The sequence below is a fragment of the Heterodontus francisci genome, chromosome 26 (assembly GCF_036365525.1).
Source record: "Heterodontus francisci isolate sHetFra1 chromosome 26, sHetFra1.hap1, whole genome shotgun sequence".
Classification (NCBI taxonomy): Eukaryota; Metazoa; Chordata; class Chondrichthyes; order Heterodontiformes; family Heterodontidae; genus Heterodontus; species Heterodontus francisci.
In genome coordinates, this window is record NC_090396.1 from 6663808 (window position 1) to 6685507 (window position 21700).

General features: G+C 46.2%; 2 protein-coding genes across 7 annotated transcripts in view; one reads left to right on the forward strand and one right to left on the reverse strand.

Annotated features, from left to right (window-relative positions):
* LOC137384161 (crossover junction endonuclease EME1-like) overlaps positions 1-10296 on the reverse strand; it is a 77914-nt gene extending 67618 nt beyond the window's left edge. For 4 of the 5 annotated variants that reach the window (XM_068057762.1, XM_068057761.1, XM_068057764.1 and 1 more), the window contains exon 1: positions 9394-10296. The gene's annotated coding sequence lies outside the window, so the exon portion shown is untranslated. Of the gene's footprint in view, positions 1-9358 lie in introns of all 5 variants that reach the window. The other variant, XM_068057763.1, reaches the window with a different exon arrangement.
* A 296-nt stretch (positions 10297-10592) lies between these two features.
* LOC137384162 (large ribosomal subunit protein bL27m-like) lies at positions 10593-21489 on the forward strand. 2 transcript variants are annotated; one of them, XM_068057768.1, is made up of 4 exons: positions 10593-10836; positions 14743-14868; positions 17280-17347; positions 17443-17591. In XM_068057768.1, the coding sequence occupies exons 1-4, from the start codon at positions 10806-10808 to the stop codon at positions 17485-17487; spliced, it is 270 nt and encodes an 89-aa protein (XP_067913869.1). In that variant the 5' UTR covers positions 10593-10805; the 3' UTR covers positions 17488-17591. The 2 variants fall into 2 exon arrangements, with proteins under 2 accessions (XP_067913869.1, XP_067913868.1); XM_068057767.1 differs by lacking the exon at positions 17443-17591 and adding an exon at positions 20363-21489 and having other exon boundaries at positions 10609-10836.
* The last annotated feature ends 211 nt before the right edge of the window (positions 21490-21700 follow it).

Sequence of the window (21700 nt, forward strand, 5' to 3'; positions counted from 1 at the left end):
GTAGGATGTCAAAGTTTGCAGATGACACGAAGATGAGTGGCAGAGCAAAGTGTGCAGATGACTGTGAAACTTTGCAGAGGAACATAGATACATTGAGTGAGTGGGCAAAGGTCTGGCAGATGGAATACAATGTTAATAAATGTGAAGTCATTCATTTCGGTAGGAGTAACAGTAAAAAGGATTATTACTTGAATAGTAAAAAGTTGCAGCATGCTGCTATGCAGAGGGACCTGGGTGTCCTTGTGCATGAATAGCAGAAGGTTGGTCAGCAGGTACAGCAAGTAATTAGGAAGGCAAATGGAATTTTGTCCTTCATTGCTAAAGGGATTGAGTTTAAAAGCAGAGAGGTTATGTTGCAGCTGTATAAGGTACTGGTGAGGCCGCATCTGGAGTACTGTGTGCAGTTTTGGTCTCCTTACTTGAGAAAGGATGTACTGGCACTGGAGAGGGTGCAGAGGAGGTTCACTAGGTTGATTCCGGAGTTGAGGGGGTTGGCTTATGAGGAGAGACTGAGTAGATTGGGATTATATTCATTGGAATTCAGAAGAATGAGGGGGGATCTTATAGAAACATATAAAATTATGAAGGGAATAGATAAGATACAAGTAGAGAGGATGTTTCCACTGGCAGGTGAAGCTAGGACAAGAGGGCATAGCCTCAAGATTAGAGGGAGCAGATTTAGGACTGAATTGAGAAGGAACTTCTTCACCCAGAGGGTTGTTAATCTATGGAATTCCTTGCCCAGTGAAGTAGTTGACGCTTCTTCAGTAAACGTTTTTAAAGCTAAGGTAGATATCTTTTTGAACAATAAAGGAATTAAGGGATACGGTGAGAGCGCGGGTAAGTGAATCTGAGTCCACGAAAAGATCAGCCATGATCTTATTGAAAGGCGGAGCAGGCGCGAGGGGCCGGACGGCCTACTCCTGCTCCTAGTTCTTATGATCTTATGACAGAAGGAGGTTGCAGACCAATACAAGCATACAAGGCCAAGTGCTGGAAAATGGGATTAGAATAGTTAGGTGCTTAATGACCGGCACAGACACGATGGGCCAAAGGGTCTGTTTCTGTGCTGTATAGCTCTATGACTCTGATGATTCAGACAGGTTATATAGTGGACAAAAATCTGGCAAATGGAGTATAATGTGGGAAAATGTGAAGCTGTTCACTTTTGCAGGAAGAATAAAAAAGCAGAGTACTAAACGAAGAACGACTACAGAATTCCGAGGTGCAGAAGGATCTTGGTGTTCTAGTGGAGGAGTCGCTAAAAGTTAGTATGCAGGTACAGCAGGTAATAAAGAAAGCTGATGGAATGCTATCCTGTATTACGAGAGGAATTGAAAATAAAAGTAAGGATGCCATGCTTCAGTGAGACAGGGAATTGGTGAGACCACATCTCGAACACTGTGTGCAGTTTTGGTCTCCTTATTTAAGGAAGGAGGTAAATACATTAGAGGTGGTTCAGAGAAGGTTTACGAGATTGATACCTGTTTGAGCAGGTTGTCTTCTGAGGAAAGGTTGGACAGAATGGGCTTGTTTTCACTGGTGTTTACAAGAGTGAGGGGATACTTGATTGAAGTATATAAGATCCTAAACAGTCTTGACAAGATGGAATTGGAGAGGGTGTTTCCTCTTGCGGGTGAGTCCAGAACTAGAGGACACTGTTTTAAAATTAGGGGTCACCCTTTTAGAACAGAGATGAGGAGAATTTTTTTCTGAGTGTTGGAACTCTACCTCAGAAAGTGGTGGAGGCAGGGTGATTGAATATTTTTAAGGTGGAGGTTTTAAGGTTAGGCAAGTGAATCAAGGGTTATCAGGGGTTAAGAACAACAAAGAACAGTACAGCACAGGAACAGGCCATTCGGCCCTCCAAGCCTGCGCCGATCTTGATGCCTGTCTAAACTAAAACCTTCTGCACTTCCGGAATCCATATCCCTCTATTCCCATCCTATTCATGTATTTGTCAAGATGCCTCTTAAACGTCGCTATCGTACCTGCTTCCACCACCTCCCCCGGCAGCAGGTTCCAGGCACTCACCACCCTCTGTGTAAAAAACTTGCCTCGCACATCCCCTCTCACCTTAAACCTATGTCCCCAAGTAACTGAAATAAAAACAAGAAATGCTGGAACCACTCAGCAGGTCTGGCAGCATCTGTGAAAAGAGAAGCAGAGTTAACATTTCGGGTCAGTGACCCTTCTTCGGAACTGACTCTTCCACCCTGGAAGAAGCTTCTGACTATCTACTCTGTCCATGCCGCTCATAACTTTGTAAACCTCTATCATGTCACCGCTCCACCTCCGTCGTTCCAGTGAAAACAATCTGAGTTTATCCAACCTCTCCTCATAGCTAATGCCCTCCAGACCAGGCAACATCCTGGTAAACCTCTTCGGTGACCTCTCCAAAGCCTCCACGTCCTTCTGGTAGTGTGGCGACCAGAATTGCACGCAATATTCTAAGTGTGGCCTAACTAAGGTTCTGTACAGCTGCAGCATGACTTGCCAATTTTTATAATCTATGCCCCGACCGATGAAGGCAAGCATGCCGTATGCTTTCTTGACTATCTTATCCACCTGCGTTGCCACTTTCAGTGACCTGTGGACCTGTACGCCCAGATCTCTCTGCCTGTCAATACTCCTAAGGGTTCTGCCATTTACTGTATACTTCCCACCTGTATGAGACCTTCCAAAATGCATTACCTCACATTTGTCCGGATTAAACTCCATCTGCCATTTCTCCGCCCAAGTCTCCAACCGATCTATATCCTGCTGTATCCTCTGACAATCCTCATCACTATCCACAACTCCACCAACCTTTGTGTCGTCCGCAAACTTACGAATCATACCAGCTACATTTTCCTCCAAATCATTTATATATACTACAAAGAGCAAAGGTCCCAGCACTGATCCCTGCGGAACACCACTAGTCACAGCCCTCCATTCAGAAAAGCACCCTTCCACTGCTACCCTCTGTCTTCTATGACCGGGCCAGTTCTGTATCCATCTTGCCAGCTCCCCTCTGATCCCATGTGACTTCACCTTTTGTATCAGTCTGCCATGAGGGACCTTGTCAAAGACTTTACTGAAGTCCATATAGATAACATCCACTGCCCTTCTGTCATCAATCATCTTTGTCACTTCCTCAAAAAACTCGATCAAATTAGTGAGACACGACCTCCCCTTCACAAAACCATGCTGCCTCTCACTAATAAGTACATTTGTTTCCAAATGGGAGTAAATCCTGTCCTGAAGAATCCTCTCTAATAATTTCCCTACCACTGACGTAAGGCTCACCGGCCTATAATTGACTGGATTATCCTTGCCACCCTTCTTAAACAAAGGAACAACATTGGCTATTCTCCAGTCCTCTGGGACCTCACCTGTAGCCAATGAGGATGCAAAGATTTCTGTCAAGGCCCCAGCAATTTCTTCCCTTGCCTCCCTTAGTATTCTGGGGTAGATCCCATCAGGCCCTGGGGACTTATCTACCTTAATGCTTTGCAAGACACCCAACACCTCCTCCTTTTTGATAATGAGATGACTGAGACTATCTGCACTCCCTTCCCTAGGCTCATCATCCACCAAGTCCTTCTCTTTGGTGAATACTGATGCAAAGTATTCATTTAGTACCTCGCCCATTTCCTCTGGCTCCACACAGAGATTCCCTTCTCTGTCCTTGAGCGGGCCAACCCTTTTCCTCGTTACCCTCTTGCTCTTTATGTATGTATAAAAAGCCTTGGGATTATCCTTAATTCTGTTTGCCAATGACTTATCATGACCCCTTTTAGCCGTCCTGACTCCTTGCTTAAGTTCCTTTCTACTGTCTTTATATTCCTCAAGGGATTCATCTGTTCCTAGCCTTCCAGGCCTTACAAATGCTTCCTTTTTCTTTTTGACTTGGCTCACAATATCCCGCGTTATCCAAGGTCCCTGAAACTTGCCAAACTTATCCTTCATCCTCACAGGAACATGCTGGTCTTGGATTCTAATCAACTGACATTTGAAAGACTCCCACATGTCAGATGTTGATTTACCCTCAAACAGCCGCCCCCAATGTAAATTTTTCAGTTCCTGCCTAATATTGTTCTCATTAGCCTTCCCCCAATTTAGCACCTTCACCCGAGGACTACTCTTATCCTTATCCACAAGTACCTTAAAACTTATGGAATTATGGTCACTGTTCCCGAAATGCTCCCCTACTGAAACTTCGACCACCTGGCCGGGCTCATTCCCCAATACCAGGTCCAATACGGCCCCATCCCTTGTTGGACTATCTACATATTGTTTCAAGAAGGCCTCCTGGATGCTCCTTACAAATTTTTCCCCATCTAAGCCCCTAGCACTAAGTGAGTCCCAGTCAATATAGGGGAAGTTAAAATCACCCACCACTACAACCCTGTTACCTTTACCTCTTTCCAAAATCTGTCTACATATCTGCTCCTCTACCTCCCGCTGGCTGTTGGGAGGCCTGTAGAAAAACCCCCAACATCGTGACTGCACCCTTCCTATTCCTGAGCTCCACCCATATTGCCTCGCTGCACGACCCCTCTGAGGTGTCCTCCCGCAGTACAGCTGTGATATTCTCCTTAACAAGTAATGCAACTCCCCCACCCCTTTTACATCCCCCTCTATCCCGCCTGAAGCTTCTAAATCCTGGAACATTTAGCTGCCAATCCTGCCCTTCCCTCAACCAAGTCTCTGTAATAGCAACAACATCAAAGTTCCCAGTACTAATCCAAGCTCTAAGTTCATCTGCCTTACCTGTTATACTTCTCGCATTGAAACAAATGCACTTCAGACCACCAGTCCCGCTGTGCTCCGCAACATCTCCCTGCCTGCTCTTCCTCTTAGTCTTACTGGCCTTATTTACTAGTTCCCCCTCATTTATTTCCAACATTGATGGGAGTGTGGAATTCGGAACACAAACAGATCAGCCATGATCTTACTGAATGGTGGAGCAGGCTCGAGGGGCCAAATGGCCAATTTCTGCTCCTAATTCGTGTGTTCATATGTCCTGCTGGTTGTTTAATTCTGCACCACCATTTCTGATTGGATGTGGCAGGACTGCTGAGCTTAGATCTGACCCATTGGTTGTGACATCGCTTAGCCCTGTCTATTGCATGTTGCTTACGCTGTTTGATATGCAAGTAATCCTGGGTTGCAGCTTCACAGGCTGACGCCTCATTTTTAGGTAAGCCTGGTGCTGCTCCTGGCATGCCCGCCTTCACTATTCATTTAACCAGGGTTGGTCCCCTGACTTACTGGTATTGGTAGAGTGGGGGATATGCAGGCCATGAGGTTACAGATTGTGGTTGAACACAATTCTGCTGCTGCTGATGGCCCACAGAGCCTCATGGATGCCCAGTTTTGAGTTGCTAGATTTGTTTGAAATTTCGCACAGTGATAGTGCCATTCAACACAATGGAAGGCATCCTCAATGTGAGGAGGGGACTTCATCTCCACAAGGATTGTGCAGTGGTCACTCCTACCAACACTGTCATAGGCAGATGCATCTGCGACAGGTAGACTGGTGAAGACGAGGTCAAGTAGGTTTTTCTACTCTTGTTGGTTCCCTCACCACCTCCCACAGACCAAGTCTAGCAGCTATGTCCTTTAGGACTCAGCCAGCTTGGTCAGTAATGGTGCTACCAAGCCACCCTTGGTGATAGATATTGAAGTCCCCCACCCAGAATACATTCTTTGCCCTTGCTACCCTCAGTGCTGCCCCCAATTGGTGTTCAACATGGAGGAGTACTGATTCAACAGCTGGGGGGGGGCAGGGTAGTAGGTGGTAATCAGCAGGAGGTTTCCTTGTCCATGTTTGACCTGATGTCATGAGACTTCATGGGGTCCACAGTCAATGTTGAGGAATCCCAGGGCAACTCCCTCCCGACTATACACCACTGTGCTGCCACCTCTGGTGGGTCTGTCCTGCCAGTAGGACAGGACACACCCAGGGATGGTGATGGTGGTATCTGGGACATAGTCGTACTTACGGAATCACACAGACAACGTCAGGCTGTTGCTTGACTAATCTGTGGGACAGCTGTCCCAAGCCCCCAGATATTAGTTAGTAAAAGAGGACTTTGTAGGGTCGACAGGGCTGGGTTTGCCGTTGTCATTTCCAATACCTAGGTCAATGCTAGGTGGTTCTTCATTCCTTTTTTTTTTACACTTTGTAGTGTTTGATACAACTGAGTGGCTTGCTAGGCCATTTCAGAGGGCAATTAAGAGTCGACCACATTGATTCTGGAGTCATATGTAGGTCAGACCAGGTAAGGCCAGCAGATTCCTTCCCTCAAGGACAGTGGCGAACCAGATGGGTTTTACAACAATCAACAATGGTTTCATGGTCACCATTTGACTAGCTTTTTAATACCACCTACCGCCTCCCCCTCGGCTGATGAATCAGCACTCCATACTGAACACCAACTGGAAGCAGCACTTATGGTAGCAAGGGCGCAGAATGTACTCTGGGTGGGGTCTTCAATGTTCATCACCAAGAGTGGCTCGGTAGCACCACTACTGACCGAGCCCTGAAGGACATATCTGCCAGACTAGGCCTGTGACAGGTGTTAAGGGAACCAACAAGAGGGAAAACCAACTAGATTTTCTCCTTACCAATCTACCTGTTGCAGATGCATCTGTCCATGACAGTACTGGTAAGAGTGACCACCGTTCAGTCTTTGTGGAGAGAAAGTCCCATTTTTACACTGAGGACACCCTCTATTTTGTTATGTGGCACCACCACCGTGCTAAATGGGGTAGATTCAGAACAGATCTGACAGCTCAAAACTGGGCATCCATGAGGTGCTGTGGACCATCAGCAGAATTGTATTCAACCACAATCTGTAACCTCATGGCCCGGCATATCGCTCACTCTACCAATACCATCAAGCCAAGGGATCAATAAAAAGAAGAATGCAGGAGAGCATGCCAGGAACAGCACCAGGCAGACCTCAAAATGAGGCATCAACCTGGTGAAATTATAACCCAGGACTACTTGTGTGCCGAACAGCGGAAGCAGCATGCAATAGACAAACCTAAGCGATCCCATAACCAACGGATCAGATCCAAGCTTTGTAGTCCTGCCACATCCAATTGTGAATGGTGGTGGGCAATTAAACAAGAGGAGGTGGCTCCACAGATATCCCCATCCTCAATGATGGGGGAGCTCAGCACATCAGTGCGAAAGATAAGGCTGAAGCATTTACAACAATCTTCAGCCAGAAGAGCCAAGTGGATGATCCATCTCAGCTTCCTCCTGAAGTCCCCAGCATCACGGATGCCAGTCTTCAGCCAATTTGATTCACTCCACGGCAGAAGACAATGATTACTGCGAAGGCTGGAGGTCAATCAGTCCCAGAAACTCACTGCAGGAGTACCTCAAGGTAGTATCCTTGGCACCAAATGTTCATCAACGACCTTCCCTCCATCATAAGCTCAGAGCAGGGATGTTCGCTGATTGTGCGATGTTCAGTACCATTCGCAGCTCCTTAGATACTGAAGCAGGCCATGTCCAAATGCAGCAAGACCTGGACAATATTCAGGCTTGGGCTGATAAGTGGCAAGTTACATTCATGCCACACTAGTGGCGGGAAATGACGTCCTCTAATACGAGACAATCTAACTATCTTCTGTTCACATTCAGCATTTATGATTACTTTTTATAGTCGTTCACGGGATGTGGGCATTCCTGGGTGGGCCAGCATTTATTGCCCGTCCCCAACTGCCCTTGAGAAGGTGGTGGTGAGCTGCCTTCTTGAACCGCTGCAGTCCATGTGGAGTAGGTACACCCACATTGCTGTTAGGAAGGGAGTTAGTGAAGGAATGGCGATATCGTTCCAAATCAGGATGGTGTGTGACTTGGAGGGGAACCTGCAGGTGGTGGTGTCCCCATGCATCTGCTGCCCTTGTCCTTCTAGGTGGTAGAGGTCGCGGGTTTGGAAGGTGCTGACGAAGGAGTTCTGGCGAGTTGCTGCAGGTGGCCTGCTACCCGGCCTGAACCCGGCGACATGTGTCGGGTTCTCAGCTCAGGTTGCACTTCTGGGTCCAGCATTTGGGCTCGGGTTGGGCATGCTCTATTTATTTAAAGGTGGTTTTGTTAGTTATTTTCAGCTTGTGCAGACCAGCAACAGTGAAAAACGGAAGGTAAGTTAACTGATGGTTGGGTCGGGTCAGGAGAAAATGGAAGGACTCGGGCTGGGTCGGATGTGGTTCTGTTGGGCTCGGGTTTTTTTTTTGCAGACCTGAGCAGGCCTTTAGCTGCAGTGCACCTTATAAATGGTACACACTGCTGCCACTGTGCGTCGGTGGTGGAGAGAGTGAATGTTTGTAGATGGGGGACCAATCAAGTGGGCTGCTTTATCCTGGATGATGTCGAGCTTCTTGAGTGTTGTTGGAGCTGCACCCATCCAGTCAAGTGGAAAGTATTCCATCACATCCTGACTTGTGCCTTGTCGATGGTGGACAGGCTTTGGGGAGTCAGGAGGAGAGTTACTCGCCGCAGGATTCCTAGCCTCTGATCTGCTCTGGCTGTCGCTGAATCCCCCATCATCAACATCCTGAAGATCACCATTGACAGAAACTGAACTGGAGCAGCCATATAAATATTGCAGCTACAAGAGCAGGTCAGAGGCTGGGAATCCTGCGGGAAGCAACCCACCTCCTGACTCGCAAAGTCCACCATCTGCAAAGCCCACGTCAGGTGTGTAATAGAATACTCTCCACATTCCTGGATAAGTGCAGCTCCAACACACCAAGGAAACTCGACGCCATCCAAATCAAAGCAAACTACTTGATCGTCACCCCATCCACCACCTTCAACATTCACTCCCTCCACCACCAATGCAGAGTGTACCATCTACAAGATGCACTGCAGCAGCGCACCAAGGCTCCTTCAACAGCACCTTCCAAACCCTCAACCTCTTCCACCTAGAAGGACAAGGGCAGCGGATGCATGGGAACACCGCCGCCTACAAGTTCCCCTCCAAGCCACACACCATCCTGACTTGGAACCATATCGCTGTTCCTTCACTGTCGCTGAGTCAAATCCTCGAACACCCTCCCTAATAGCACTGTGGGTGTACCCACACCAGAAGACAGCTCATCACCATCTTCTCCAGGCCAATTAGTGATGCGCAATAAATGTTGGCATCGCCAACGACACCCACATCCCATGAAAATTAATTTAAATATACATGTGGAAATGTTTGTGCAGCTAGTGTGCATAAATATGCATTTAAGTGTATGCATCCATTTCTGTATGATATATAAATTGTACAATGTATAACAGGTATTATATATTTGTTTTTAAGTATTGTGTATATCTAGCTGGTGTGTGCGCGCCCTGGATGATAGTCACCATTGGAACAGCGAGATGAGTTGTACTGATCCTACCTCGGCTGACCATCAGAGTGAGGCAAAACCTCGGCTTTCTTCAGCAGCTCCCGAATGGACCGACTGGCCGTTGAAGCATGGAGCTGGAAGAGGGAGCTCTATGCTCTGTCTGCCCTCTCTACTCTGTCTGTGGGAGGGGCTGTCTGTCTTCCCTTCCTACTCTGTTGACTGCCCACAGTGTCTACCTTCCCTGCTCTCTCTGGGGAGGGGATGTCTATCTGTCTGTCTTCCGTCTCTGCTCTATCTGGGGAAGGGAATGTCTGTTTTTCTCTGCTCTGTCTGGGGAAGGGAATGTCTGTCTGTCTTTTTCTGCTCTGTCTGGGGAAGGGAATGTGTGTCTGTCTTTCTCTGCTCTGTCTAGGGAAGGGAATGTGTGTCTGTCTTTCTTTCTCTGCTCTGTCTAGGGAAGGGAATGTCTGTCTGGGGAAGGGAATGTGTGTCTGTCTTTCTTTCTCTGCTCTGTCTGGGGAAGGGAATGTCTTTCTCTCTCTCTGCTGTGTCTGGGGAAGGGAATGTTTGTCTGTCTTTCTTCCTCTGCTCTGTCTGGGGAAGGGAATGTGTATATCTGTGCTCTGTCTGGGCAAGGGAATGTCTGTTTCTACTCTGTCTGGGGAAGGGAATGTCTGTCTGTGCTCTGTCTGGGCAAGGGAATGTCTGTCTGTCTGCGCTCTGTCTGGGCAAGGGAATGTCTGTCTCTACTCTGTCTGGGCAAGGGAATGTCTGTCTCTACTCTGTCTGGGGAAGGGAATGTCTGTCTCTACTCTGTCTGGGGAAGGGAATGTGTCTGTCTCTACTCTGTCTGGGGAAGGGAATGTGTCTGTCTCTACTCTGTCTGGGGAAGGTACGGTCTGTTTCTGCTCTGTCTAAGGAAAGGAACGTCTGTCTCAGAAGTCTCTCCACAAACTGCCGCCGCGCGCTGAAACCCGCCCACTTGCCACCCATTGGCCCACAATCTCTGCAGCTGCAAACCCGATTGGCTATAGTCCAACGGAAATGGAAGCCTGGTTTGATTGACAGCTTTGATGACCTATCAGGAAACGGTATCTCAACCGGATGGCGGGAAAGCAATGAGATTTGGATAAAAATGCAAGATATGAACTGAAATATGGCTCTGGATGGTTGTGGCTGCCTGGGAAGATATCTCTTTAAGATGCTGAATCTGGAGCAGTTGCAGCGACCAATCGGACCACCGATTGCCCGCCGGAGCCGCGCATGCGCACCAACACAGCGCTAGGCGGCCCTGCGCATGCGCCCCGCTGACCCGAGCCGAAATCAAATGTTGCACGTGAACATTTCCTCCTTTTGGACTGAACGAGTGGAGCAATCAATCAAAGCAGTTAAATAGTACTAGTACATCGAAAGAGAGAAGGCGGTTTAGCCGGCAGCGGCGGCAGAGCCCGAGCCCTGGGAAGATGGCGGCTCTGAAGGTGTGGGCGCGAAGCGGTGAGTTGAGCAGATTGTTATCACAAAATACCGACATTAATATGAAAACATTTGTCTACTTCATTTAGTTAGATTGTTATTTCATTAGATTTGATAAAGGCTCATTGAATTATAAAAGAGGGGGTGATACTGAATTTGGACAGGACTTTGACTAGGCCACAGTTGCATGTAGTTCTGGACAATCTATTATATTAGTGCACGGGAGGATCCCAGGAAAGATTCACCGGAAGGATCTTGGCATGAGAGTTTAGTGGTATAACGAAAAGATCTAAAGTAGGACTATTTCACGAAACAGATGCAATTAAAGGGAATCCTGCAATAGCTTGCATTTTTATGTTAAAGCAAAATACTGCGGATGCTGAAAATCTGAAATTAAAACGGAAAGTGCAGGTCTAGTAGCATCTGTGGAGAGAAAAACGGGGAACGTTTCAGGTCTGTGACCTTTGGTCAGAACTTGCATTTGTACGCTGTTTTCAGTAGAATAAATGTCTCCAACCACTTCACAGATGAAAATTAGTCACTGGTGATATATAGGGTGTACAGCTTAAAGTTGCATTCAGGGCCAAGCAGAATGGTCTGATTTAGTCTGAACAAGTGGAGATGGGTGCCATTGGCATAATGTGTTAGCTGCCCTGTGTCTGAATGATGATGCTGACATGCAGTGTGTAGATGAGAATGAGGAGTGGGCCAAAGGCAGCAGATTGGTGTCTTTGGAAGTGTCAGTGTGATTTTGGAGGTGAGGTGAGGCTGTTGGCAAAGATGCATTTGCTACATTTGGATAGATTACAGTGGAAACATAGGGCACCCTCACTGGCACAATAGGCAGATTCAGCATAACAGATGTGATTGACATCCTTCCATCTGTGAGTGATGCAGCCTCAGAACTTTGGTGAGGTCAGATGGGATAATCTGCTGCACTTCTCTTGATGGTTGCATGGTAGTACAGGTTGGATGTCCAAATTCTGTCTGTCTGAAAAAGACAACTTTTTGAAAATATTTGGATGCATCAAGTTTAGTGTCAATCATTGTAATTACTTGAAAAGACATAACTTTTTATGGTGCAGATCGGATGTCCCAAAATCTGCCACTCTTGGGAACAAGACCATCCAGATTTCAGATTTTCCTGAATTTTGGAAAACAAAAGAATCACTGCTCCCCAGTCCTCGCCACTGCCCACCCCCTCCGCTCCCCTTCTTCCTTAACTCTTTTTGAGGATACTATAAAAATCTGTGTCAGTTGATCAATTGACACTAAACTTGCTGCAGAGTCACAGAATCGTTAGTGCAGAAGGCTATTTGGTCCATCTTGTCAGCACTGGCTCGCTGAAAGAGCAATTTTGAGTTCCATTCCTCTGCCTTCTCCCCATAACCCTGCACATTCCTCTTTTTCATATAACTGTCCAATTCTGTTTTGAATGCTTCAATTGAACCTGCCTCCGCCACATTCTCAGGCAGTGCATTCCAGACCTTAACCACTCGCTGCATTTGCCTTTTAATTCAGTTGTAGCCAGAGAATCACCTGTAATGGCTTCTCTTCCTGCCCCCTCACCATTTCCTCTGGTGTCTCCCACCAATCTATCCTTGCCCCACCCCTCCCATTTCAATTCTACATGCTGCCCCTCAATGAGATCATCTGAAAATATGTCAGGTCAGCTGATGGGATCCAGCTCTACCTCACCACCATCTCCCTTCCACTATCTTTAAATTGTCTGACTGTCTGACATCCAGGACAGAATGAGCAGAAATTTTCCTCCAACCAGATATTGGGAAGACAGAAGTCATTGCCTTCAGTCCTCATCACAAACCATTCCCTAGCCACCAACTCCGTCCCTTTCCTGTTAACTGTCTGCTGTTGAACCAGACCATTCACCCCCTTGATACATTTAACCCCAAGATGAGTTTCCAACCACTTCGCTGTGCCATCAGTAAGACTGTCTATTTCCACCTCTAACATCACCTGACTCCACCCCTACATCAACTCAGCAACTGCTAAAACTCTCATCCAACCCTTTGTTACCTTCAGGTTTAACTATGCCAGTGCTCTCCTGGCTGGCTGTAAAGCCTGTCTCGACTATAAAATTAAAACCTGACCCGGGCCTGGCCTGACCACAGCCAACCCAAACCCTTTAAATTTTTTTTGTGCCTGACCCAAATCTCCTTCATCTGTCCTGGCAGCGGGCCATTCCTGCAGCAGGAGTTGTGCGGAATAATGGGTAAGCCTGATCCCATGTCTTCCCAGAAGCAGTGTCCAGCCCGATCCGACCCAAGCCCAAATGCTGGACTACATGCGTCGGGTCGAAATTCCAAGTCCAGCATTTGGGCTTGGGTCGGATCGGGCTGGACACTGCTTCTGGGAAGACATGGGTCGAGTAGTCAGCCTTTATTTGGCCACCCATCTTTTTCCCCCCTCCATAAACTTGAGCCCATCTAAAACTCTGCTCTCTGCTCCTCTGCTTTCTAACTCTCATCAAGTTCTGTTCAACCATCACCTCTGTGCTTGGTGACCTCCATTGGCTCCCAGTCCAAGAATGCCTCAATTTTAAAATTCTTGTTTTCATGGCGTCACCCTTACCTATTTCTATAACATCTTCCAGTCCCACAACCCTTCTAGACCTCTGTACTCCTCTAATTCTGACCTCTTTAGCATCCCCTGTTTTAAATGCTCCAACCATTGACTGCTGTGCCTTCAGCTGACAAGGCCCTGAAGCCCTGGAACTCCCTCCCTAAACCTCTCTCCGCTCTCTACCTCTCACTGCCCTCCTAAGGTGCTCCCTAAAACCCACCTTCTTGACCAAGCTTTGTCATCTATCCTAATATCTCCTTATGTGGGCTCAGGGAACATCGAAATAGTAGCAGAAGTAGGCCATGCAGCCTGCCGAGCCTGCGCAATCATTCAAGAAGATCATGGCTGATGTTTGACCTCAACTCTACTTTTCCACCTTGTCACATAGCTCTTGATTCATCAAGTCCAAAAACCTGTTGATCTCAGCCATAAATAAGCGAGTATCCATAACTGTGCTGTAGAGAATTCCAAAGATTCACACCCTTTGAGTGAAGAAATTTTCCTCTTTTCAGTCCCCTTATCCCGAGACTGTAATTCCTAGTTCTGGATGTTCTAGCCAGGGGAAGCAGCTTCTCAGCATCTACCCTGTCAAATCCCCTGAAAATATGATATGTGATGGGGCTTTGAGACATTTCACTGCTTTAAACCTGCCTCCCGTTATCCTACTCTGGGCAAATTACTCAGTAATATTCTGGATTTTCTTCTTCCATTTCACCTTGTATAGTTCCAGAAAATCATCCTTCAGATGCCTCTTTGAGCTGAAAAGTCTAAGTTTCTCTGTTGTTTTGTCATCCCATTAACACTAGGGATCAGCCTTGTGGCTCTTTACTGTATTATGTTCAGCACTTGAATGTCCCTTGTGTATTTCGGTGGCCAGATATGCACACAGTACACCAGGTCATAGCCTTGTGCAGTTTGATCACTGCTTTCTCTGACCTGTATGCTATTGTACTGACTGCTTTTTGGTACTGCTCTGAATTAATTAGACATGTTGAGTCTACTCAACCCATTTTCAGCTTGATTATCAGCTATTTCAATGTCATTCATGGTGTACATCTATTACCCAAGTTTTCTTTCTCTATGCATATCATACTTATCTATAATCCTTTTGTCATTGTTTTACCAACTCAGTCTCTAAGTCTCCATTGGTACTTTTAATTCCACTGCTCCTCCTCCCCAGTTTGATATTTACTAATTTGTATTGAGTTTCAGAATTTGTCAATACATTAAAAACAATAGACCAATCTAAGCAGCCTCTGAGAAGTTTCCCTTTGAATATTTTCAATGCTCTGATTTAATGGTTTTCTGATTGTAACATGCTTTCTCCTTTTAATATTCCTTTAGGATTTTTGGCTTTTCCACAGACGACAATTATTACTGTGAGATGTGCATCCAAAAAGGCAGGAGGCAGTTCCAAAAACCTGGGTGGCAACAGCCCAGGTCGACGTTACGGATGGAAGAAGGGAGATGGTATATACTGGCCTTCTATGACAATGTTTTCCCATAGGAGGTGAATGAGTCTGCTTAATTAGCAATGGGGGTGGAACTGTCATTAAGACCCAGTTTCATTGCCCTGCCACCAAGCTCCCAAAGTCGGAGGGAGCAATCCAGTACTGTACACTTCATTCCAGAAGACAGTTCGTTGAAAGTATCAGTGATAGTCAGAGATTAAACATAGGAACCTCCATTGGGGAGCAACAGATAATGCAAGCTAATCCTATAATTTCTGTTCCAGTATTGGTATCAACATCTGAAAATGTCAAGGGTGTTTCTTTAGTGACAGTCAGTGAGAGAAGGGCGTGATGTGCTCACCTGAGCAGTTCTGTTTGTGTCTGTGTATGTGGAGTGGCTGATATATCAGATAACACTATCGGAGGGGGTTTGCTGGGCACTGGCAGCAGTAAATATTATATAAAGACAATTATACTCTGTTGGTTCTGGCCACATTCTTTCTTTGGCCAGCAGTGCACTTTTGCCATTACCTGCCTGCAGTGACCTCCACAGGTATCGGGGAATATCCCTGGCAGCCGAGTGACTACACTGACTGCAGAACTCGCATACCTATTGTTGCTGAACTGGCCTGCAGTATGATACAAAAGTGTCATTATGGCTGCTGTGTTTATGCAGGTAATAGTGAATGCTTTCAAAAAGCATTCAATATGAATCTTATTAGAATGTCTGGAGGGACAGTGTAACATTCTGTAAAAATGCAAGTTCTTTCTAGCGCAAAGGTCGTAACACGTGCCAGACGCATTTACACAGCTGATATTTTCTACTACTTCATAATCTGTTTGTTTATAAACAAAATATCAGGAGATGGATGGACCTATTAAAATTCTTCAACCTGTAAAGCATTAACTTTTGTCAATTTTCAAGTTCCCTGTGAATATTGGGCTGTTAGACTATGGTGGATGTTACAGCTGTTTCCCGTACATTGTCCAGTGAGGGTTACTGGATAGTTATCAGGACCAGAAGAGCTGGCTGATTATTTTTTCCTCTTTTTACCCTACTTTAGGGACCGAGAGCAATTGTAACGATAAATTGGGAAAGGGGGCGATGCGGTGAGACCTGGGTGTCCTTGTGCACCAGTTGCTGAAAGTAAGCATGCGGGTGCAGCAGGCAGTTAAGAAGGCAAATGGTATGTTGGCCTTCATAGCGAGAGGATTAGAATACAGGAGTAAGGATGTCTTGCTACAATTATACAAGGCCTTGGTGAGACCACATCTGGAGTATTGTGGGCAGTTTTGGTCTCCTTTATGAGGAAGGATGTTTTTGCTATGGAGGGAGTACAGCGAAGGTTCACCAGACTGATTCCTAGAATGGCAGGATGGATGTATGAAGAGAGATTGGGTCGATTTAGGCTTGTATTTGCTAGAGTTTAGAAGAATGAGAGGGGATCTCATAGAAACCTACAAAATTCTAACCGGACTGGACAGACCAGATGGAGGAAGGATGTTCCCGATGGCAGGGGAGTCCAGGACCATGGGGTCACAGTCTAAGAATATGGGGTAAGCTCTTTAGGACTGAGATGAGGAGGGATTTCTTCACCCAGAGAGTGGTGAACCTGTGGAATTCTCTCAAAGCAGTTGAGGCCAAATCGTTAAATATAATCGTCAAATATATATCAGGGCGGCGCAGTGGTTAGCACCGCAGCCTCACAGCTCCAGCAACCCAGGTTCGGTTCTGGGTACTGCCTGTGCTGAGTTTGCAAGTTCTCCCTGTGACCGTGTGGGTTTCCGCCGGGTGCTCTGGTTTCCTCCCCCAGCCAAAGACTTGCAGGTTGATAGGTAAATTTGGCCATTGTAAATTGCCCTTCGTGTAGGTAGGTGGTAGGAGAATGGTGGGGATGTGGTAGGGAATATGGGGTTAATGTAGGATTAGTATAAATGGGTGGTCGCTGGTCGGCATAGACTCGGTGGGCTGAAGGGCCTGTTTCAGTGCTGCATAAATAAGTCAAGAAAGAGTTAGATATAGTTCTTGGGGCTGATGGGATCAAGGGATACAGGGAGAAAGCAGGAACAGGTTACTGAGTTTGGGTGATCAGCCATGATCATATTGAATGGTGGAGCAGTCTTGAAGAGCCGAATGGCCTACTCTTATTTTTCTTTGTACTTGGTGTTACATAGAACAATCTAGTGGCATTCATGAGAGCAGGCTCGGCTTTCAGTTGCAGATGGTTCATTGCTTTAAATGTGGGATAGGATTTGCCCAGATATAAAATAAAAGCCCTCAGGTTTGATGTGTGGGGACAGTGGATGGAAGAAAGAGGGCATTCCTCATCACTGGGCTCCCTCACTACTTCATTCTGTTAATGGAGCACTGCTGGATGAGTCTCTCCTGAAGCTGGAGGAATGACTGACTATTTGCCTTTCTTCCCACAGGGGATTTTGTTCATACAGGAAACATTCTGGCAACTCAGCGTCTGATTCGCTGGCACCCAGGAGCCAATGTAAGTACCAGGCTTTGGGACAAACTAATGGAGAAAATACCGATCTGGTATTTTTATGAAGGATTTCCAGATGTCCTGTCTTAATTTGTTTTCAGATCCTCCCAGATCGCAGTCTTTGTTCCCACTTTTCCCACAGTTGAATACAGTCGGCAGTGAGTTGCCCTGGGAGGCCTCAACATTGACTCTGGACCCCAGGAAGTCTCATAGCATCAAGTCAAACATGGGTATGACATCTCCAGCTGACTAACTCTGATTCATCAGGTGAGGGAGGGCATTAGGTGGTAAACACCACTTGGAAGAAATGCTGAGAGTAGCAAGGGCACAGAATGTACTCTGGGGAATTTCAAGGTCCATCACCAGGAGTGGCTCAGGAGCTCCACCACTGACCGAGCCCTAAAAGACATAGCTGCTAGACTGGGTCTGCAGCAGGTGTTTAGGGAACCAGCAAGAGGGAAAACCTACTTGACCTTGTCCTTAACAATCTACTGTTGCAGATACATCTGGCCTTACAGTATTGATAGGACTAACCAACGCAGAGCCCTTTTAAAGACCAAGACAAGACTTCACACTGAGGACACCTTCCATTGTGTTGTGTGGTGCTATCACTGTGCTAAATGGGTTGGACTCTGAACTGATCTAGCTGCTCAAAACTAGACATCCATGAGTCACTGTGGGCCATCAGGAGCAGCAAAATTGTATTCAACCACAATCTGTAACCTCATGGCCCATCATATACCTCACTCTACCATTACCATGGAGTGTGGGAGAGCATACCTAAAAATGAGGTGCTAACCTGATGAAGCAACAACACAGGATTGCATACATGCTAAACAACGAAAACCGCATACAATAGAACTAAGTGATCCCGCAATCAACAGGTCAGATCAAAGCTCTACAGTCCTGCCACATCCAGTTGTGAATGGTGGTGGACAATTAAACAATTAACCAGAGGAGGCGGCTGCGTAAATCTGATTCCCTGGATTCTAGAATGGTCCCAGTGGATTGGAAGTAGCAAATGTAACTCAGTTTTTCAAGAAAGGAGGGAGAGAGAAAACCAGGTACTACAAGCATCAGTTGTTGGGAAAATGCTGGAGTCTGGTGTTAAGGAAGTCTTAATAATGCTCTTAGAAGATCACAGTATGATCAGACAAAGTCAGCATGGTGTTACAAAAGAGAAACTATGTTTGACAAATTTTATTAGTTTTTTGAGGATGTAACTAGTAGGGTAGATAAAGGGGAACCAGTAGATCTAATAAAACAAAGTGCTGGAAGTACTCAACAGGTCTGGCAGCATCTGAGGAGAGAGAAACAGACTTAACGTTTTAGGTCTATGACCTTTCATCCTGCTTTCCAGGACAAAGCAACCCACTTGATCGGTACCCCATCCATCACCTGCAGTATTCACTTTCCACCCCCATCCCCTGCCCCGCCAACACTGGCACATAGTGGCAGCAGTGTGTACCATCTACAAGATGCACTGGAGCAACTCACCAAGGCTCCTTCGACAGCGCCTTCCAAACCCACGACCTCTAGAAGAACAAGGGCAGCAGATGCATGCAAACACCACCACCTGCAAGTTCCCCTCCAAGTACAGATCATCCTGACTTGGAACGATATCGACGTTCCTTTTACTGTTGCTGTGTCAAAATCCTGGAACACCCTTCCGAACAGTACTGTGGGTGTACCAACACCCCAAGGACTTCAGTTCAAGAAGGCAGCTCACCATCACCTTCTCTAGGGCAATTGGGGATAGGCAATAAGTGCTGACTTTGCTGGCAACGCTCACGTCCCATGAAAGAATTTTTTTTAATTTCCATTCCTTCGCTGTTACTGGGTCAAAATCCTGGAACTCCCCAACAGCTCTGTGGGTGTATACATGGATTGTAGCAGTTCAAGAAGACTGCTCACCTCCAGCTTCTCTAAGTTAGTTAGGGATGGACAATTAATGCTGCCCTTACCAGTGATGCTCACATCCCACAATTGAATAAAAAAGGAGGGCTGTTGATACTGAGAGCGAATGGCAGTTGGCAGGGTAACTCCAGGAAAGTGCCTGAACTCTCAGGTCATTGAGGTTAAGGTAGAGGAGCAACCTGTAAAAAGGGGAATTCAGAAAGTCCTTGCCATTATGGGCCATCTGATTCCCACAGACCAATCGAAGGTGGAATGGGTTACATGGTATTCTTAGACTGGTTAGAGGATTGTAAGAAATTGACCCAGGTTCCCATTCCTGGTTACACTCTAGAAAGTTGAAAAAGAATTGAAACTTCCTTTCTGTTTCTGTGATCTGCTTTGACAACCTATTGTGCACTTTTTTGAGGTAAATCTGCTTCTGTCTTTGTTATACATTGCTGAACTGGGGGAGTGCTGCACCATCAGAAGTGCCATCTGTTCATTTGGACATAATGAATCCCATGGCACTATTTGAAGAAGCACAGTGGATTTCTTGCAGTGTTCTGGCCACTCTTTATCATCAACCAGCAGCTCTGAAACAGATTATCTGGTCGTTTGGGGTCTTGCTGTGTGCTGATTGGTTGACTGCAGTTCTCTGTATTAAAACAGTGGCTATCTTCAGAAGTAATTGGACCATAAAGTGCTTTGGGACATTCTGAGGACATAAAATCTATTATATAAATGTACGGTTGTTAGTTATCGGATACTTGTTTTGTCTTCTGAGAGCATTGATTCTTGCTGGGGTGGGTATCCTTCTTTGGTGCCAGCTGTCCTCCAGTACCTTGTCCCAAGTGGCCATTCTTGACGTGTCAGCCTAGATGGTGAGTGTTGGGAGGCTATTGACCAAGCAGGACATCACAATAGATTCCAATCCTGTCTGTGCCTAATGTCTATACACATACACCTTCCACTAGAGATTACTGGATCGTGATGAGGATTGTGACTGGTTTGCCCTACAGTTATAGCCTAGTCAATTGAACATGGGAGTTGCTGATGTGTATTGTTCAGTTTTGCACTTGCAGTGTCTTTACACATGGGCATTTACATGAGTTCTTCTTATCGCAGGTAGCAATAGGTCGGAACAAGACTCTCGTCGCTCTTGAAGACGGCATTGTCCGTTATACTAAGGAAATCTACATTCCTCCGCCCCGCAGCTTGGAGACCATGAAAGTGATTTCTCGCCTTCCAAAGGGGGCAGTCCTTTACAAGACATTTATCAATGTGGAACCTAACAAGCAGGAAGGTTGCTTTAAACTGGTGGATATGCTTTGATCTTGTGGAATGGGTTTCTCTACATAACAGACGGGGCAAATCTATGATCATTGACCATGGATCTATCCTTTTTGAGCTCCTGACACCACCTCCTGTGGGAATTGGAAGACTTCCATGAGATTGAGCCAGCTGAATTACAACAGGTTCCTTTTGTTGATGAATGATGATCTGTGATAAGTTGATGCTGTAACATTTGTCTGTAACACCTGTTTTCATAGTACTTTGCCAGATGATACAGAGCAGTAGACCATATCCATTTTAGTTAGCTTCAGTTGTAGGAGAGCAAGGCTCATGCTCAAACATTTTCATGCAAGATATTTTAATTATATCGGGGTTGAATTGGTTTGTATTTTGTGCCCCTTGTCTGAAATGCCATTGGAGAAGATGCTAGCATATGTTATGTGGACATCAGCACAGAGTTATCGTCAGCCTGTACCCATTGTTCTACCTATTTTTCCCCACCCTTACTAAAGCATCGACACTGGCTAGGGGATGGTGCCTGATATCCTGCAGGGCTCCTTTTTCCCGCCCCCACCCCCCCCCCCCCCAACCCCAGGTAGCCACTCTTCATTTGTGAGCGTGCACTGAGGATGTCATAGAATATTAGACCACAGAGGAGCCCATTCAGACCATCGTGACTGTGCTGGTTCTTTAAAGAGCTATCCAATTAGTCCCCCATCCCTGACTCTTTCCCCATAGCCCTGCAGATGTTCCCTTTATTTAGTCAGCTGGCTATTTGACCATGGTTGGATGGGATTACAGTCTGGCTCCACCTTGCCCTCTCCTGACATCGTCAGCTCACATTTTGGCCAGGTGGCAGTCGGGTGGAAATTCTAATTATGGGCTGGCTCCCTGATTGAAACAAGCTGACTTAACAATGACTGGAAATTAAACTTGGCATCTTCTACTCTGTACTGTTATGGGATTGTTTGTTTCTTTTGTAAAATATGTTTTAAGAACCTAAAATTGAATTAAGGGCAGAGCTGATGCAGTTTATGCCATGCTTTGAGGAGGCTTCTGCAGATTGAAATGGCAAAAAAGGCTATTCTCGCAGCGTATGAGTTAGTCCCTGAAGCTTATTGACAAATTTTGGAGATTGTCTAGGCTATATAGAATTTGAGAGGGTAAAGT